Consider the following 17,354-nt stretch of genomic DNA (forward strand, 5'->3'; position numbering starts at 1 on the left):
ATTGTAATACAACCAACACAATGGTTTATTCTTCTAATTTTTTTGAATATTGCAAACCTTGTAATTGAATTCAACTATTAACTACCTAGGGAACTTGGACTATTCATTTGTAGTTGGGATTTGGGGGATTGAGGGAATGGTTGGCAATGTCAGTTTTGGTAGAGTTGGAATAATTGGGATAGACGGAATTGTGGGTTTTGGGAGTGTTGGCAATGAAGGCAAAGGCGGAAGTGTTGGCAATGAGGGCAAAGGTGGCAGTACCGGCTTTGGCAATGAAGGCAAGGTTGGTAGTGTGGGAATGACTGGTAATGTGGATTTTGGAAGAGTTGGGATAGTGGGAAGAGGTGGAATTGTGGGCTGTGGGAATGTTGGCAATGAAGGTAAAGGCGGCAGTGTTGGCTTTGGCAACATTGGAAATGAGGGCAAATGTGGCAATGTTGGCTTTGGCAATGAAGGTAAAGGTGGCAATGTTAGTTTAGGCAATGTGGGAATGGATGGAATTGTGGTATGTGGGAATGTTGACAATAAAGGCAAATGTGGAAGTGTTGGAAACAAGGGCAAATGTGGCAATGTCAGCTTCGGCAAGGTTGGCGTAGAGGGTTGATCAATAGATTGTAGAAGTATACGAGCTGCAAGGCTAACATTAATGTTTGAGATGGACATTGCAATGAATATAAATAAGATGAAGTACTTGAAAAATGCCATACTATTGGAGTACTTTGTGTTACAAGATTGGAAGAAAAAGTCTCTTGTGTAACAACAAAGGAGGTAATGGTTGGTGGGGGTGATAATGGTGAGTGGTATATATTGAGGTACTGATAATAAATATATGTAACTTGCAATTTATTTTTCATTTAATGAATATGACTATTGAATGGAAACTTATTGAGGCCTCTTATTAAAGTTACAAATGTATTTATTATTTTAATCTTAAGAGTTACAAAATTTTAAATTCTGCTTGAGACTTATTCAACCCGTTTAACTCATGTAACTCTTTGGCCCATAGTGCCTATTAATACTCTTTAACTTACACACTCCCTCTGTCGAAATTATGGTGAAACTGATGGTCATTTTTTTTGTTGCACTTTCGCTGAAAGAATACAAAAAAGGACTATGTGAGAACTTTAGCACACATATTAAATGGACTGGTAATGGCTGCTGTTGTTTACCATACCATGAAGGAAAGTTAGAGTCAGAATCAGTCTTCTTAGGCAGGTTGGTTAGAAAGAAGACTATCCTTTTCTTTTTTTATAGCTAAAAGACTCTTCAATGTAACTCTGTGCTTCTTTTTTTAATGAAATTTCTTCTCTATTTGGCCAAAAAAAAAACTTCTTCTTAATCAAGCAAGTGAGAGAGAGATGCTACATGCATCTGATACATAAGAAACCACCTTCTAGTCTAGGCAGTCTTTTTAATCAATAGTTGGATTTCCCTTATGTGTACAACTGATTGCCTAGTTATCTTAAGTTTTGTTCTGATGTTGATGAATGTCACAGCAAAAAAAAGTATAACTTGGAGAATGACCTAAGCTACCAAAATTAGCAACATAAAATGGAACTGGCAATCATTTTGGATTTTTTTAAAATAAATAAATTTCAGTAAGCCTAAAGACACACATAATTTTACGTCTAACTAATGTGTTAAGTTATGATTGGTGCATGAAAAATAATGTCAATCATGGATCTATGTAAAAGTGATACTACTCTTATCATAAGTTGACAACACAATAATATGGTTTGAAATTGGGTGTGTATGTATAGTTTTTTTAATAAAGCTCACAATAATTTCTATGTTTTTTGTGCCCAAATTATGTGGTTTGGATTGGTTAACTACATTTTGTGTGAGGGTGTGTTGAATCTATTAGCTGTTTACTAAATTTAGCTATATAACTATTTATCAGAAGCCTCAATTGTTACTTAATAGTTCTTTTAGGATATAATTGTGGTTATGGGGATGCCAACTTAGGCTAATTGCTTACATAAACAATGGGGAAGTAACTTGAAAGAAAATATATATATATATATATATCTGAATTAATCTAANAAAAAAAAAAAAAAAAAAAAAAAACACTGTACTTGGAAAAATTCAGAAAGATATATCCTTTTCAAGTTTCAAAGATATCAAAATCCAACTTTTGTGCTATGAACAAAATTTAAACTTCTATAATTACATATGCCTATGGCAAAGAAAGATTTTAGATTTGGGTATTCCAGGATATAGGTTGCCCCTTTACATGGGCCAGAATGGTGCCTTGCACCATGCTAAATGCTATCAAAGACACAAGGGAGGGATTAGCATGGTATAATTTGTGCAATTGCGTATCAAAAGCACCCATTATATGTGTAACAAGCATTCAGGGTATTATTTGTGTAATCTCCTATCAAAAGCACCCATTAAATGTCCAACTAACATTCTTTTAATCATTCATACCCCAAAAAAAAAGCATTTAATTCATTACAAAATGAATAGCAAAGACTTGAGAGATTAAATTTATTTATGCTTAGTATATCTTGGAAAATGACCTAAGCTATAAACGAATGCAAAAGATAATGGAATGCAATCATTTGAATTGCTTTTTTATTTTTTTATTTTTTTATTTTTTTGCGTTGAAGCAAAAGTTCTTTTGTAGGACAAAAGGGTTCTCTAAGTACACGTATTCTTTCTTTATTAGAAATTGTCAAACCTCCAAGTAAGATGAAAAATACAAGAAAGGAGCACAATGACAAATGAGTGGTTACAAGCTGCGTTCTTACATGATTAATAGTATACAGAAATGGATATTCCTGTGAAGCAGTTGCGGCGCCACTCAGAGTCCAGGGTGTTCCCAGGAACACCCTGACTTGAAAAAAAAAAATAGGAATACCCTCAGAATTTTTATGCCAAACAAATTTTGAACTAAAATCTTTTAAAAAAAAAAAATTGTAATAGAGAATCTGAAAAGAAAAAACAAAAAGCCAAAAATCATCAGTTTTTGTCGTCACAGCCCTCACCACCACATCGCCGGTCACTTCCATGTCTCCGACAACTTCCATTTTTTCAATCACAGTCTCCCCACCTGCTTCAGCTTCTTCTTCCTTTTCTTCTCCGTTCTCTGTTTTTCTTCTACTTTTCCACTTCTTTGTTCTTTGGTATTTTTAGTTTTGAATGCCAATTGCTATATCTTGTTTTGTACGCTATAGTCCCACTCCCACGTGAATATTGAAGTCTTTTTTTTTTTTTTTTTTCAGTATTCACGTGGGAGTGGGACTACTTTTGCACATTGATTTTTATTTCTTTTGTTTTTTTATTACTGCATTTAGTAAGCACATGTACTTCTTTTTTTTTTTTTTTGAGAAAAGTAAGCCATTTACTTAGTACTATTATTAAACTACTACTCTTCTTTAAAAAAAAATATTATACTACCACCATAATTATTAATATTTAAAGGAATTATTATGTTCGATTTTAAAATTATTTTATATTTTTAAGAGAATATATAATTAGCGATAATTTTGAAATGGTACACAAATATTAATCGGTATCGAAATATTTTGTTTCTCTAACTAAATCGAAATGGCCTCCAGTACAATATCGAAGAGGCAAGGTGTTCTAATGCATGGTGGGGTGGTGCTAGACAACTAGTAGTTAGTAAAAAAAAAATTAATGAAGCAACTAAAAATCAATAATTAATAATTTAATTAACTAATACATTATAAAAGACAAACAAATTAAAATATGTTAGACTAAACAACAATTAATAATTTAATAATTAATGAAACAACAATACAACAAATTATAGTTTATAAAAGACAAACAAATTTATGAAACAACTAAACAACAATAATTAATAATTTTATTAATATTTCAAATGAACTTATTGTTTATTGTATAGGTACCTTTATTCATTTCTTTTCTTTTCATTTTTTTTTCCTTTTATGGTTTTTCAGTGTACATAATGCAAATTTGTTTTGGTTTTAAGAATTTTATTTTTTTTTAAGCACAAACTTCATGTTGGCCAAATCTTGAATTTCGGCCGGTATTTACTGAAATGTCTCGAAATAGACAAAAATGACCCGAAATTTTTTCAAAGTGGAATAGGAACAACGTGGACAAAATTCATGGAGTCGCCATTGTTGTGAAGGCAAATAATTGTTATTGAAAAGAAAATATAATCAGCAACCAATTGGGGCTTGATTTAAATGTCCTCTGAGCTGTGCAGGAAGAAAATATGGGGAAGGAACTTGAAAGAAAACTAAAGTTTCACCATGAAAGATCTTTTACAACTGCACCCGCCCACTGCACTTGGATTTTCAGTCACCTGCACACAACACCAGAAGGTAGCCACAGCTGTATCACTAGTATGACATAAGATATTTGTTGACACCTTATGAACAAACAAGAATCAGCACTAAGAAACTAAAATGAAATGGGGTGCAAAGTTTATCATAAAGTCAAGACCAAGGAGGACCTTGAAACTTGTTGAGTTACAAAATAAATACCTAACCCTATGGTTTTTAAATTGGCTCCAGTTTACTGAAGGTTCATAATTTTGTGCAATTCTATTGAAAGAAAAGGATTTGTCCCTTCAAATTATGCAGAAAATAAATAAGGACCATTATTATATCACTTATTCACATTCAAATATTGTAACTTTGTAAGTTGTGCTTAGCAAAGTCTAAAAATAAAATTATTCCACAACATTGAACTGCATGACATGATGCTTCTAGAATTTTGTGGAATCCGATTGCTTAAGAGCATCTTTAGGAAGACCAAAACCAGTATAATGAACCATGTCAACTTAGAGAGTTAAGTTTTTTCTCTGAGCCAATTAAGACAGTACTAGGGCCTGAATTCCAGGTCAAAAATAAGAAATGGTTATAATTTTTTTTTTTTTTTGATAGGTGGAAATGGTTATAATATTCACTTTTGTATAATCCAAACAGCCTCTACAGTTGAACTTCGTTAGCATTTCTTAGATATCTATTGACTACTACTGCCCACCTAGTAGAGCATGATCTTAAGCTCATAATTTATTAAATAAATTTTTTTTTGATAAGTAACAAATTATTAAATAGTTTAGGTGATTATATGTTATGTATAAAATGTTTATGCTATCATAGATCAAGTCTATCTTGTACGAGGTCCCAAAATTTCCCTCAAAACTCACTGCACATTTATGCACTTCAGTAGATAATATGACAAGAAACACCGAACAAAGAATATTTCTATAGAAAGATATTTCTATGGAGCTTTGTTTTTAGAACTTTTGAGATTTCGTGGGTTCCCTCATGATCGGTGGCAGATTTCCCCTTTGGTTGGTGGAATTGATTGGGGAAGCACTCATCTAGCATTTGGAATTTAGTTCCGTTGTTTTTGATGGGGTGTATTTGGAGGGAATGCAATCATTAGACCTTTGAGGACTTAGATAGATCTAATGACCAGCTGCTTGCTCTTTTCACTGGATCCCTTTTTGATTGGTCTAAGGCTTGGGGACTCACATCCAGTGATTCTCTCTCTTTGTTCCTTAGCTCTCTTTGTCTTTGTAATTAGTTTTTCCTTTCTGTTTCTTCTTTTCTTTTCTTTTTGGTAATTTCTGTTTTGTTTTGTGCTAGTTTGCATAAAGTAGTTTATTGAATATACTTCTTTCTTACTTATCATTGATGATGTGACTGCAGGTGAGTTTTCAAAATTGGTCACTCATCAAGAATCCTTGCAGTCGGTTAATGAAACAAAAGCAATCGTGAAGTTTCAACTCAAAAAGGTTCTTTGTATGGGGTTTGCTGTTGGAAATTGCAGTATGGAGGAAAGATCTTCCAGAATGTCCACTTTGACATATTTCTTTTGTTTTCATAATGACTGTTGTTATTGTCAAAATTTGTAACATTATCTACACGATTTCTTAATTGCACCTATTTTCAAGCCCTTATTCCATATAGAAAATAGGCCAAATCAAGGTCCATGGCGAATAATAATAATGGATGCATGTCATTCTCATTTCTTAACAACAACAATAATAATAAGAACAACTACACATTAGAAAGAATGAAAATGACAACTTTTAAGAGATTTTTATAGAGATAACAAACAACAATAGAACAGCAATCAAATCATAAATTAATTCCTCGCATATAACATGTGAGATACTTCAAAAGCTTGAGGCCCTTAATTTTGAAATTTGATTGTAATACAGCCAACACAATGGTTTATTCTTCTAATTTTTTTGAATATTGCATACCTTGTAATTGAATTAAACTATTAACTACCTAGGGAACTTAGACTATTCATTTGTAGTTGGGATTTGGGGGATTGAGGGAATGGTTGGCAATGTCGGTTTTGGTAGAGTTGGAATAATTGGGATAGACGGAATTGTGGGTTTTGGGAGTGTTGGCAATGAAGGCAATGGCGGAGGTGTTGGCAATGGGGGCAAAGGTGGCAATACCGGCTTTGGCAATGAGGGCAAGGTTGGCTGTGTGGGAATGACTGGTAATGTGGATTTTGGAAGAGTTGGGATAGTGGGAAGAGGTGGAATTGTGGGTTGTGGGAATGTTGGCAATGAAGGTAAAGGCGGCAGTGTTGGCTTTGGCAACGTTGGAAATGAAGGCAAAAGTGGCATTGTTGGCTTTGGCAATGAAGGCAAAGGTGGCAATGTTAGTTTTGGCAAAGTGGAAATGGATGGAATTGTGGTATGTGGGAATGTTGACAATAAAGGCAAAGGTGGAAGTGTTGGAAACAAGGGCAAATGTGGCAATGTCAGCTTAGGCAAGGTTGGCATAAAGGGTTGATCAATAGATTGTAAAAGTACACGAGTTGCAAGGCTAACATTAATGTTTGAGATGGACATTGTAATGAATATAAAGAAGATGAAGTACTTGAAAATTGTCATACTATTGGAGTACTTTGTGTTACAAGATTGGAAGAAAAAGTCTCAGTTGTGTAACAGCAAAGGTAACAACAAAGGAGGTAATGGTTGGTGGGGGTGATAATGGTGAGTGGTATATATTGAGGTACCGATAATAAATGTGTACAACTTGCAATTTATTTTTCATTTAATAAATATGACCATTGAATGGAAAGTTACTAAGGCCTCTTATTAAAGTTTCAAATGTATTTATTATTTTAATCTTAAGAGTTACAAAATTTTAAATTCTGCTTGAGACTTATTCAATCCGCTTAACTCATGTAACTCTTTAGCCCATAGTGCCTATTAATACTCTTTAACTTACACACACCCTCTGCCAAAAATATGGTGAAACTGATGGTCATTTTTGTTGTTGCACTTTCGCTAAAAGAATACAGAAAAGACTATCTGACAAGTGTAAATTTGCTGTAAAATATAGAAGAACTTGAGCACGCATATTAAATGGACTAGTAAGAGCATTCACATCAGCTCGTCTAAAAGATTCCGTTTATTTTACACAAAAAAACCTACTTTTTCTATTTTACACCATCACTTTTACAAAACACCCACATCAGTTTGTCTATTCTATACCTTCTTTTATTTAAATAATATTTTCTCACATTTTTTTATTATTATTCACAACTACCGTGGCCCCACCAACTTTGACACACACTATATCTGATCTCTATCTCTTTCTTTTTCTTTTTCACTTTCTTCTTTTTGTCTTTTCCTTCTCCTTCTTTCTTCTTCTCCATTTTTTCTTCAGCGTCTTCGTCTTTCTTCTTCTCCAATTTTTCTTCTTCTTTCTTTTTATTTTCCTTCTCCTTCTTTCTTCTTCTACATTTTCTTCTTGTTCTTTTGCAATTTCGGTCTGATTTGTTGCTCTTTCTCTATACCCATCTCTCTGCCTCTATACCCATTTCTGAATCAACTCTCCCTTTCAGTCTAAATCCACACCATCTCGATCACAAGCTCCGATCCACACCATCTCGGTCACAAGCACAAGCACCGATCTCGGTCACAAGCACCGATCTCCTTAGCTTCGATCAGGCTCCAATCAGGCAAGACCCATATCCACAAGCTCCGATCAAGTGAGACCCACGATCGTTCCAATCAAGCACTGATCGTTCCGATAAGCACCGATCTGTCTCTTTGTTGTTTGTCCATTTGGGTTCGTGTATCTCTGTGTTTTTTTTTTTTTAAGCAAGTGTATTTCTGTGTTGATTTGTCTATGTGGATGTGTTTGTGTGTGGATGTGATTGTGTGCATCTGAGGAAAAAGAAGAAGATGAGAAGTTAGTTTACTGAGTTTGTTGAGTCGGAGAAGAGAGAGAAAAAAAAGGAGCGAACGAAAATCATTAAAATAATCTTTACACGAGCTACAGTAACCGTGTAAATGTACACGATTACTGTAGCTCGTGTAAAAATATACACATTTTTACACAATTTTAGAAGGACTGATGGAGAGCATTTTTGAGCCAAAATGTATAAAATTTGCACTGTAGATCTATTTTAGAAAAGTTTAACTGATCTGATGTGAATGCTCTAATGGCTGCTGTTGTTTACTATACTATGAAGGAAAGTTGGAGTCAGAATCAGTCTTCTTAGGCAGGTTGGTTAGAAAGAAAGACTGTCCCTTTTTTTTTTACAGCTAAAGGACCATTCAATGTAACTCCTGTGCTTCTTGTTTTAATGAGATTTCTTCTCTATAAAGCAAAAAAATAAACAATTTCTCTTAATCAAGCAAGCGAGAGAGAGATGCTACATGCATCTGATACATAAGAAACCACCTTCTAGTCTAGGCAATCTTTTTAATCAATAGTTGGATTTCCCTTATGTGTACAGCCGATTGCCTAGTTATCTTAAGTTTTGTTCTGATGTTGATGAATGTCACAGCAAAAAAGGTATAGCTTGGAGAATGACCAAAGCTAGTAAGCTACCAAAATTAGCAACATAAAATGGAATGGCAGTCATTTTGGATTTTTTTTTTAAATAAATAAATTTCAATAAGCCTAAGGACACATCTAATTTTACATTTAGCTAATGTGTCAAGTTATGATTGGTGCATAATAAAATAATGTCAATGGTGGATCTATGTAAAAGTGATACTACTCTTATCATAAGTTGACAACACAATAATATGGTTTGAAATTGGGTGTGTATGTAGAATTGTTGAATAAAGCTCAATAATTTCAATGTTTTTTTGTGCCCAAATTATGTGGTTTGGATTGGATAATTGTGTTTTGTGTGAGCGTGTGTTGAATCTATTAGTTGTTTACTAAATTTAGCTATATAACTATTTATGAGAAGTCTCAATTGTTTCTTGAATAGTTCTTTTAGGATATAATTGTGGTTATGGGGATGCCAACTTAGGCTAATTGCTTACATAAACAATGGGGAAGTAACTTGGAAAAAAAAAAATATATATATATATATATATTTGACTTAATCTAATCTAATATAAAAAAAAAAAAAAAAAACAAAAACAAAAACAAAAACAAACAACTTAAATGGGGGTAAAGAACTTTTAAAAAACTATGGGATAATTACAGAATACCCACTAATGGTTTAGCCCAAATTTAACTTACCCATCCATGGTTTCATTTTTGACACTTTACTCACCTAAGGTTACTCCCATTTAGTCTTTGTTACCCACCTCTGTTAAAAAAAATGGGTAAATAAGTCTTTTTACACCCATTTTATGTCTCTCTCCTCCCAAAACAAGAAAAATAAAAAATAAAGCAAAAGAAAAACAAGATTAAAATATGGTATTAGTTTCTCACAATTCACAAACATGAAGAATATACACTCAGAAAACAAATACAAATCAAATCAAGCAATATCATTGTTGAGAGTCATTTCTGTAAAGCCAAGCCCAACCCAGCAAAACAGGCAATAAAGGTGGCAAGCATGAAATAAGACTGTTAGGCCCAAGCGGCAGGAAAGGTAGGACACAGTCCCATAACATGAATAAATGGGTCTTGAGGAAGCAAGCGGGCCCAATGGGCCCGGAAAGTAAGAAAAGACACCCATGGGCAACGTATGTTATGAAAAAGTAAGAATGGGCCGCAGCAGGCCCAAAGCAATGTAAACAAAGAAAGTAGGGGATAATGGCAAGCCCATGAACCCCAAGGATGAGAACGAGGAAATTGGGCCGAGGAAGCCCAATTGAGTTAGTAAATGCCCATGGGATACAAAATTAGTAAATGGACCAAGGGAGTCCAAAAGAAGTAAAAGGGCCGGATAAGCCCAAGTGAAAAGAGAGGGACGCTGGAGCCCACGAGCAAGGATATCAATGGCCATATTAAGCCACTGGGGGAAAGAAAGGAACGGCAGGCCTGAAAAGAGCCCTAGCAGGAACAAATTGCCATGGCAGGAAAGGCCAAACAACACGGTGGGAAAAGAATTGGGTTGAAAAGGAACACAAGGCCCAGCACACGGCAAAGCCCAAGCCTTATGGGGATAGGAAATCAGAGCAGCAACTCGCGGGAAGCCAGAAGCGGACAGCATGCAAATGCAAGCAATGTCTCCAGCCCACGGCAGATGCATGAACAGCAAGCAACCTTCAGACGTAAACCACGCGCAAGACCCAGACACCACCAGCTTGTACCCAGCCAATACAGGGCATGGTAAGGTCATGGGTCAGAGGTAAGAGGGCATGGTTTGGAGGTGGGGAGAGGGGAAGACCTGTTTTGAGGTCCCTACTCAGACTATTTTGGGGAGTACATCCTGCTGGGATGGCATATCACCCAAAAGAGGCAAGGCTGAGTGGGGACCAATGGGTGCATGCCGTGAGGGATAGGAGAGAGAAACATCACCGCGGCAGGACAAGGTGCCGCGGCAGACTAACAGACAAATCGTTGTCTGTGTCTGTGGCAGAGGGGCTCGCAGACAGCAGTAAGGGTCTGCGAGTGCGCCCAGATCAGATGAAAAACGGTTAGAGGGTAGAATAGTAAAGAATCAATCTAGGCAGGCTCTATAAAAGGGCGCCTCTGCCATGTGCAAAAACAACTAGAGTCAGGAGAGCAATACTATGCAACTTAACAAAGGAATACTCTGTAACTTGCTTAGAAAAACAGAGGAAGGTAATACTAAAAACGATGAAAGTGGAAAATCACTAAGAAAGGACTAGGAAAGAAAGAGCGAAAGAGAGAAAAAATGGAGCGAGTGAGAGTGGCATGCACCGATAGGCCCCTTCCCTTCTCTCCCTCTCGAATCACTGCTCTCTTCTACAGTTATTTTGAGAAGTCCCCATTCAGGCCCGCCTCTCTCAAACCTATTAACTTCCACGGCAGGAATCTCGTTTTCCTTTCCTCGGAGGTTAATCGCGTTGAGAAGGGGCATTCTTTCTCTTTGGCCTTACTCCTGCGGGCCAAAACTGAATTTATTTACATAAACTATGGATTAAATCTTCATTACTATTTGCCCTTACTGTTCATTTGTCAAAGATTGTTGAATGTTATTGTAGTTTGGTCATTTCTTGTTAAAAGAACTATCTGGTCATTCCAGAACATATATTTTGTTTTGTCAATTGTATCTGCCTGTCGCAAACTTTTCTCTGAAACAGCTCAGTCTGCGGTAAGTACTCTCCTGGCAGGCGAGGCATTAGTTCGCGCACAAACCAGCCAAGTTGAGTTTCAGTTGGCCCGGTCTCGACTCCTGCAACCCAAAACACTTGGGCCTACATTCACCAAGGACCAGCCTAGCCCAACATAGCAAAAAAGACCCCTACAATCATCAAAGTACAAATCACAGATCTATCAAAAGATAACCCCAAAACCCAAGTCAAAATACAAACATCAACACACCCACACACATCCAAACCCACGGATCCATCAGTAACCATGCCTCAAATCCCATTTTTCAAACCCCAACAACCAAAAGAAACTCAATCCCTAAATCAAATAAACAAAGAAGAAGAAAAATATAGCACAACATTTGATTCCACGTTTTATACCAGATTGGCTTCAAAATTAAGCCCACAAAAAAAGAGTCACAAATTGCTAGCAACACATTGAAAATTAACATGCAGAGAGAGAGAAAAATCACAATTTCAACTTCTCTGTTGAAAAAAAAAAAAAAAAAAACCTTAGAGAACTTTAATGGAACTTAAGAACAAATGAATTCAAACCCAGGCATATATTTGAAACCCCAATTTCAAATCTAGACATATATTTCAGGGACTTCTCAAACCTAGAAAAATTAAACTCAAATCAACCACTCCATAGATCTCATCCTCTCTCTATCTTCCCCCTCTCTCTCTTTTGTCCATCCATCCAATATATCATTGAAATATTTGTAAATAGTGGAAAAATCCAACCATCAAATTCCAATTTACCCTCAATACATATATTATTAGAGTGAGTTAGCATTGGGAGGTAGAGGTACTGGTGGGCAAAGAAGACGCCATGGCGGAGGAATACGTGGGCGCTACGGGAGGTAAGAAGCTCGACGCGATTGATGAGGGAAAGGTCAAGTCTTTGACAGCCAAACTTATCAATGAGCTTGTCATAGTCGATCTTGCCTCCGTCTTTGTCCAACACTATGCTCCTATCTCCGCCGCTTTTCTATCCATCAATCCCAAGACCCACAGTGAGCTACTACCCACGGCCCCACGAACTCAGGTCCACCCACAACACCACGACCCCACGCTGATTTGAAGCCCACCCAATAGTGAGAAACACAAACGGATTAAGACTGAAAGTGTTCCCAAACATGAACAAGTTGGTAATGCTCAAAACCCAAAATCTGTAGGTATCCTTCTTCCTCGATTTCCTTGCATGATGAAAACCCAGATGATTCGCGGACTAATAATTCAAGTGGGTGCCATTGTAGCATCTAAGATCTCAGGTGGGTGAGCAAGTGTTAAAGAGTGCGTGGGAGAGGAGTGTTTGATCTGATTTCTTGTTTTATTTTTTTATGAAACTTGTTAGAATAACGGAAAAATTAGAGGTGGATTACGAAGCATAAACGAAATGAACCACGGGTGGGTAAAGTGTCAAAAATGAAATCACGGGTAAGTAAATTAAATTCGGGCTTAAAAAACTCAATTTTGAAAGCCAAAATATTGTTTCATTTTCATCATTAAATAACTTTTACAACTGCACTTGAATTTTCAGACACCTATGCAAAACGTGACACCAAAACTTAGCCTCAACTGCATCACTCATGGCATGTAAGATAATTTATGACACCTTATAATCATACAAAGATCAGCATTAAGAAACATAGAAATAAATGGGGGCAAAGTTTATCGTACAAAGTAGGTAATTCTCTAGAAATATCTCATGCAATCATGCAATCTACCACATTTTAGCTTACTGCACAATCAGAACCACATAAAGTTTAAGTGACCTAAATAAAGTCAAGATTGTGAACCTTGAACCTTGTTGAGTTACACTTTCAAAAATAGGGTTGGTATAAATAAATATTAAAAAAAAGCACCGTAATTGGAAAAAAATTCAGAAAGACATATTCTTGAATTTACTTCTCCTAGGTCCTTTTCAAGTTTCAAAGATATCAAAAACCAACTTTTGTGCTATGAACAAAATTTAAACTTTTATAATTACATATGCCTACAGCAAAGAAAGGCTTTAGATTTTGGTATTCCAGGATCCAGGTTGCCCCTTTACATGGGCCAGAATGGTGCCTTGCACCATGCTAAATGCTATCAAAGACGCAAGGGAGGGCTTAGCATGGTATAATTTGTGAAATTGTGTATCAAAAGCACCCATTAAATGTGTAACAAGCATTTAGGGTGTTATTTGTGTAATCATCTATCAAAAGCACCCATTATATGTGCAACTAGCATTCTTTTAAGCATTCATACAAAATAATAATAATAATAATAATAATAAAGAAGCATTTAAGTCATTACAAAATGAATAGCAAAGACTTGAGAGATTAGATTTATTTATATTTAGTATAGCTTGGAAAATGACCTAAGCTACAAAAGAATGCAAAAGATAATGGAATGCAATCATTTGAATTGCTTCTCTCTTTTTCTTTTTCTTTTTCTTTTTTTTTTTTTGCATCAAAGCAAAAGTTCTTTACAAAAAGGTTCTGCAAGTACATGTATTCTTTATTTATTAGAAATTGTCAAACCTCCGAGTAAGATGAAAAATACAAGAGGAGCTCAATGACGAATGAGTGGCTACAAGTTACAACTATGTTCTTACATGATTAATAGTATACAGAAATAGATATTCCTGTGAAGCCAAATAATTGTTATTGAAAAGAAAATAAAATTAGCAACCAATTGGAGCCTAATGTAAATGACCTCTGAGCGCAGGAAGAGAATATGGGGAAGGAACTTGAAAGAACACTACAGTTTCACCATGAAAGAACTTTTACAACTGCACCCGCCCACTGCACTTGGATTTTCAGTCACCTGCACACAACACCAGATGGTAGCCACAGCTTTATCACTAGTATGACATAAGATATTTGTTGACACCTTATGATCAAACAAGAATCAGCACTAAGAAACAAAAATGAAATGGGGTGCAAAGTTTATCATAGAGTCAAGACCAAGAAGGACCTTGAAACTTGTTGAGTTACAAGCTAAATACCTAACCCTATGGTTTTTAAATTGGCTCCAATTTACTGAAGGTTCATAATTTTGTGCAATTCTATTGAAAGAAAAGGATTTGTCCCTTCAAATTATGCAGAAAATAAATAAAGACCATTATTGTATCACTTATTCACATTCAAAAATTGTAACTTTGTAAGTTGTGCTTTAGCAAAGTCTAGAAATAAAATTATTCCACATCATTGAACTGCATGACATGATGCTTCTAGAATTTTGTGGAATCCGATTGCTTAAGAGCATCTTCAGGAAGACCAAAACCAGTATAATGAACCACGTCGACTTAGAGAGTTAAGTTTTTTCTCTGAGCCAATTAAGATAGTACTAGGACCCGAATTCCAAGTCAAAAACAGGAAATGGTTATAATTTTCTTTTTCTTGATAGGTGGAAATGGTTATAATATTCACTTTTGTATAATCCAAACAGCCTCTGCAGATGAACTTCGTTAGCCTTTCTTAGATATCTTTTGGCTACTACTGCACACCTAGTAGAGTATGAACTTAAGCTCATAATTTATTAAATAGTTTTTTTTTTTTTTTGATAAGTAATAATTTATTAAATAGTTTAGGTGATTATATGTTATGTATAAAATGTTTATGCTATCATAGATCAAGTCTATCTTGTACAAGGTCCCAAAATTTCCCTCAAAACTCATTGCACATTTATGCACTTCAATAGATAATATAACAAGAAACACTGAACAAAGAATATTTCTATCAAAAGATATTTCTATGGAGCTTTGTCTTTAGAACTTTTGGGATTTCATGGGTTCCCTCACGATCAGTGGCAGATTTCCCCTTTTGGTTGGTGGAATTGGTTGGGGAAGCACTCATCTAACATTTGAAATTTAGTTCTATTGTGTTTGATGGGCTGTATTTGGAGGGAACGTAATCGGCAGACCTTTAAGGACTTAGATAGATCCAATGATCAGCTGCTTGCTCTTTTCACTGGTTCCCTTTTTGATTGGTCTAAGGCTTGGGGACTCACATCTAGTGATTCTCTCTCTTTGTTCCTTAACTCTCTTTGTCTTTGTAATTAGTTTTTCCTTTTCGTTTCTGCTTTTCTTTTCTTTTTTGTAATTTCTGTTTTGCTTTGTGCTGGTTTGCATAAAGCAGTTTATTGAATATACTTCATTCTTACTTATCAAAGTAAAAAAAGAAGATATTTCACAATTATTATGCTAATTCATTGATAAAACCTCTCCAAAACAATGAGTCACCCTGTTGTGATCACAAGTATATATGCAATGTGTGCATTCAGATATCCAAAAACACAACAAAACTAAATTGACTTACCACAAAAGCCGCTCGGATCAGCTCCTCAACATAATCAACAGTCGCTCCTTTTATGAAATCATATGAAATATTATCGACCACCAACTTAACTCCTTCCTTCTCAAAAACTCTACAAACATTTTTAGATAAGAGATTAAAGTGTTAAAAGTAAAAAATTAAATGTAGTTATTATACTAGTTTACAATTAAAACCAAAAAGGTAACCAAAACGCATACGCATACCGGTCATCTGAGTTGGCTTTGTCATCCAAATCAAATACATATTGGAACCCAGAACAACCACCAGTTTCCACACACAAACGAAGCATCTTTTCATTACCCGATGCTTCACTAGCTTGCAGCTCTTTCATTCTCTGCAGAAATTAACATCTAAAGGCATCAACTTTCTGACAACAAATATGGAAAACCAAGAAATTTTTGCCTCAGGAAATTTCAATTCCTACATTTTAAAAAAGAATATAGGTTCTGAGTTCCATTGATGCTTATATAAAACTCAGAATTCCCTAAAACTGTGCAGTAACTAACATCAAAAATGAAAAACCCAGAAAATTTTCTCCTAGGAAATTTCAGTTTCAACGGTTATGATATTAATTTTTTGTTCCCTACTTTTATTATATAGAATATATGTTCTGGGTTTCATTAATGTTTTAATAAAACACATAGACCACAAAAATCCCATTTCATATTCTTCTTCCAAAAACTCCACACTTCCAATGTTTTTTGATGAGTCATTCATATCCATGAAACAGACAAATCCAATAAATATCACAAATTTGAAAGACCCAATGCATAAAATTGAAGCAAAAACAAAACCCAGATCGCAAATTTGTGAAATAGACCAAAAAAAAAATTTGAGAGAGAGAGAGAGAGAGAGAGAGCATACTCGGACGCAATTTTCGGTCAAATGAATATCATCAGGGGAAGGAGATGGATCAGAAGGAAGGGGTTGTTGAAGAGCAGAAGAGGAAGAACTGAGAAGCCTTTGGTTCTGTCGGATTCGACCAACCAAGTAAGGTGTTAGACGCTGAAACAGTAATCTCTGCATCTCTTTCTCTCTCTCTTTCTTTCTTTCTCAGAGACACATATGTTATATGTGTAGCTAAACTAGCTTTGTTTTGCTGATTTTCTATTTTTGGGTTCCAAGAATTTCGGTGCTGAGAGATTCTTGACCAAACCCTTTTCTCTCTCGCTTTTACAAACACAGACACAAATCCAAACCCAACTTCTTGTAGTTTTTGTGGCTTGTGCCAAACAAACACCCTCACGCCCATGTCAGCAAAACATGTCGTTCTTCTCGCTACTAAACTGCTTGTCGTTCTTTATACTAAATTTAAAAACTTTCCATTTTCGATCCAGGACCAGACCGGCTTTTAAAAAGAGTCAGGTATAAACACCATTTTGGTCCTTATATTTTGAGGTCACAGTCAATTTAGTCCTTACATTTTGGTAGCAGTCAATTTGGTCTCTACTGTTAATTCACTAACAAAAAATGCTAACGTGACTAACGGTGTGAACAGTAGACACATTTAATACTGATGTGACAAATAAAATAATAAAAATAATATTTAATACATATTTTAAAATGCCACATTGGCA

The 17,354-nt window shown here is 35.4% G+C and overlaps 2 protein-coding genes across 2 annotated transcripts; one reads left to right on the forward strand and one right to left on the reverse strand.

Moving 5' to 3' along the window:
- Window positions 1-771: 771 nt before the first annotated feature.
- LOC136062304 (uncharacterized) lies at window positions 772-6,761 on the forward strand. The gene is made up of 3 exons (XM_065761196.1): window positions 772-793; window positions 5,655-5,774; window positions 6,247-6,761. The coding sequence occupies exons 1-3, from the start codon at window positions 772-774 to the stop codon at window positions 6,759-6,761; spliced, it is 657 nt and encodes a 218-aa protein (XP_065617268.1).
- A 7,175-nt stretch (window positions 6,762-13,936) lies between these two features.
- LOC136062115 (iron-sulfur assembly protein IscA-like 2, mitochondrial) lies at window positions 13,937-16,985 on the reverse strand. The gene is made up of 4 exons (XM_065760805.1): window positions 16,642-16,985; window positions 15,981-16,111; window positions 15,760-15,868; window positions 13,937-14,266 (listed from the first exon to the last, which is right to left on the reverse strand). The coding sequence occupies exons 1-4, from the start codon at window positions 16,801-16,803 to the stop codon at window positions 14,201-14,203; spliced, it is 468 nt and encodes a 155-aa protein (XP_065616877.1). The 5' UTR covers window positions 16,804-16,985; the 3' UTR covers window positions 13,937-14,200.
- Between the last annotated feature and the right edge of the window lie 369 nt (window positions 16,986-17,354).

The sequence above is a fragment of the Quercus suber genome, unplaced genomic scaffold (assembly GCF_002906115.3).
Source record: "Quercus suber isolate HL8 unplaced genomic scaffold, Cork oak 2.0 scaffold_18, whole genome shotgun sequence".
NCBI classification, from domain to species: domain Eukaryota; kingdom Viridiplantae; phylum Streptophyta; class Magnoliopsida; order Fagales; family Fagaceae; genus Quercus; species Quercus suber.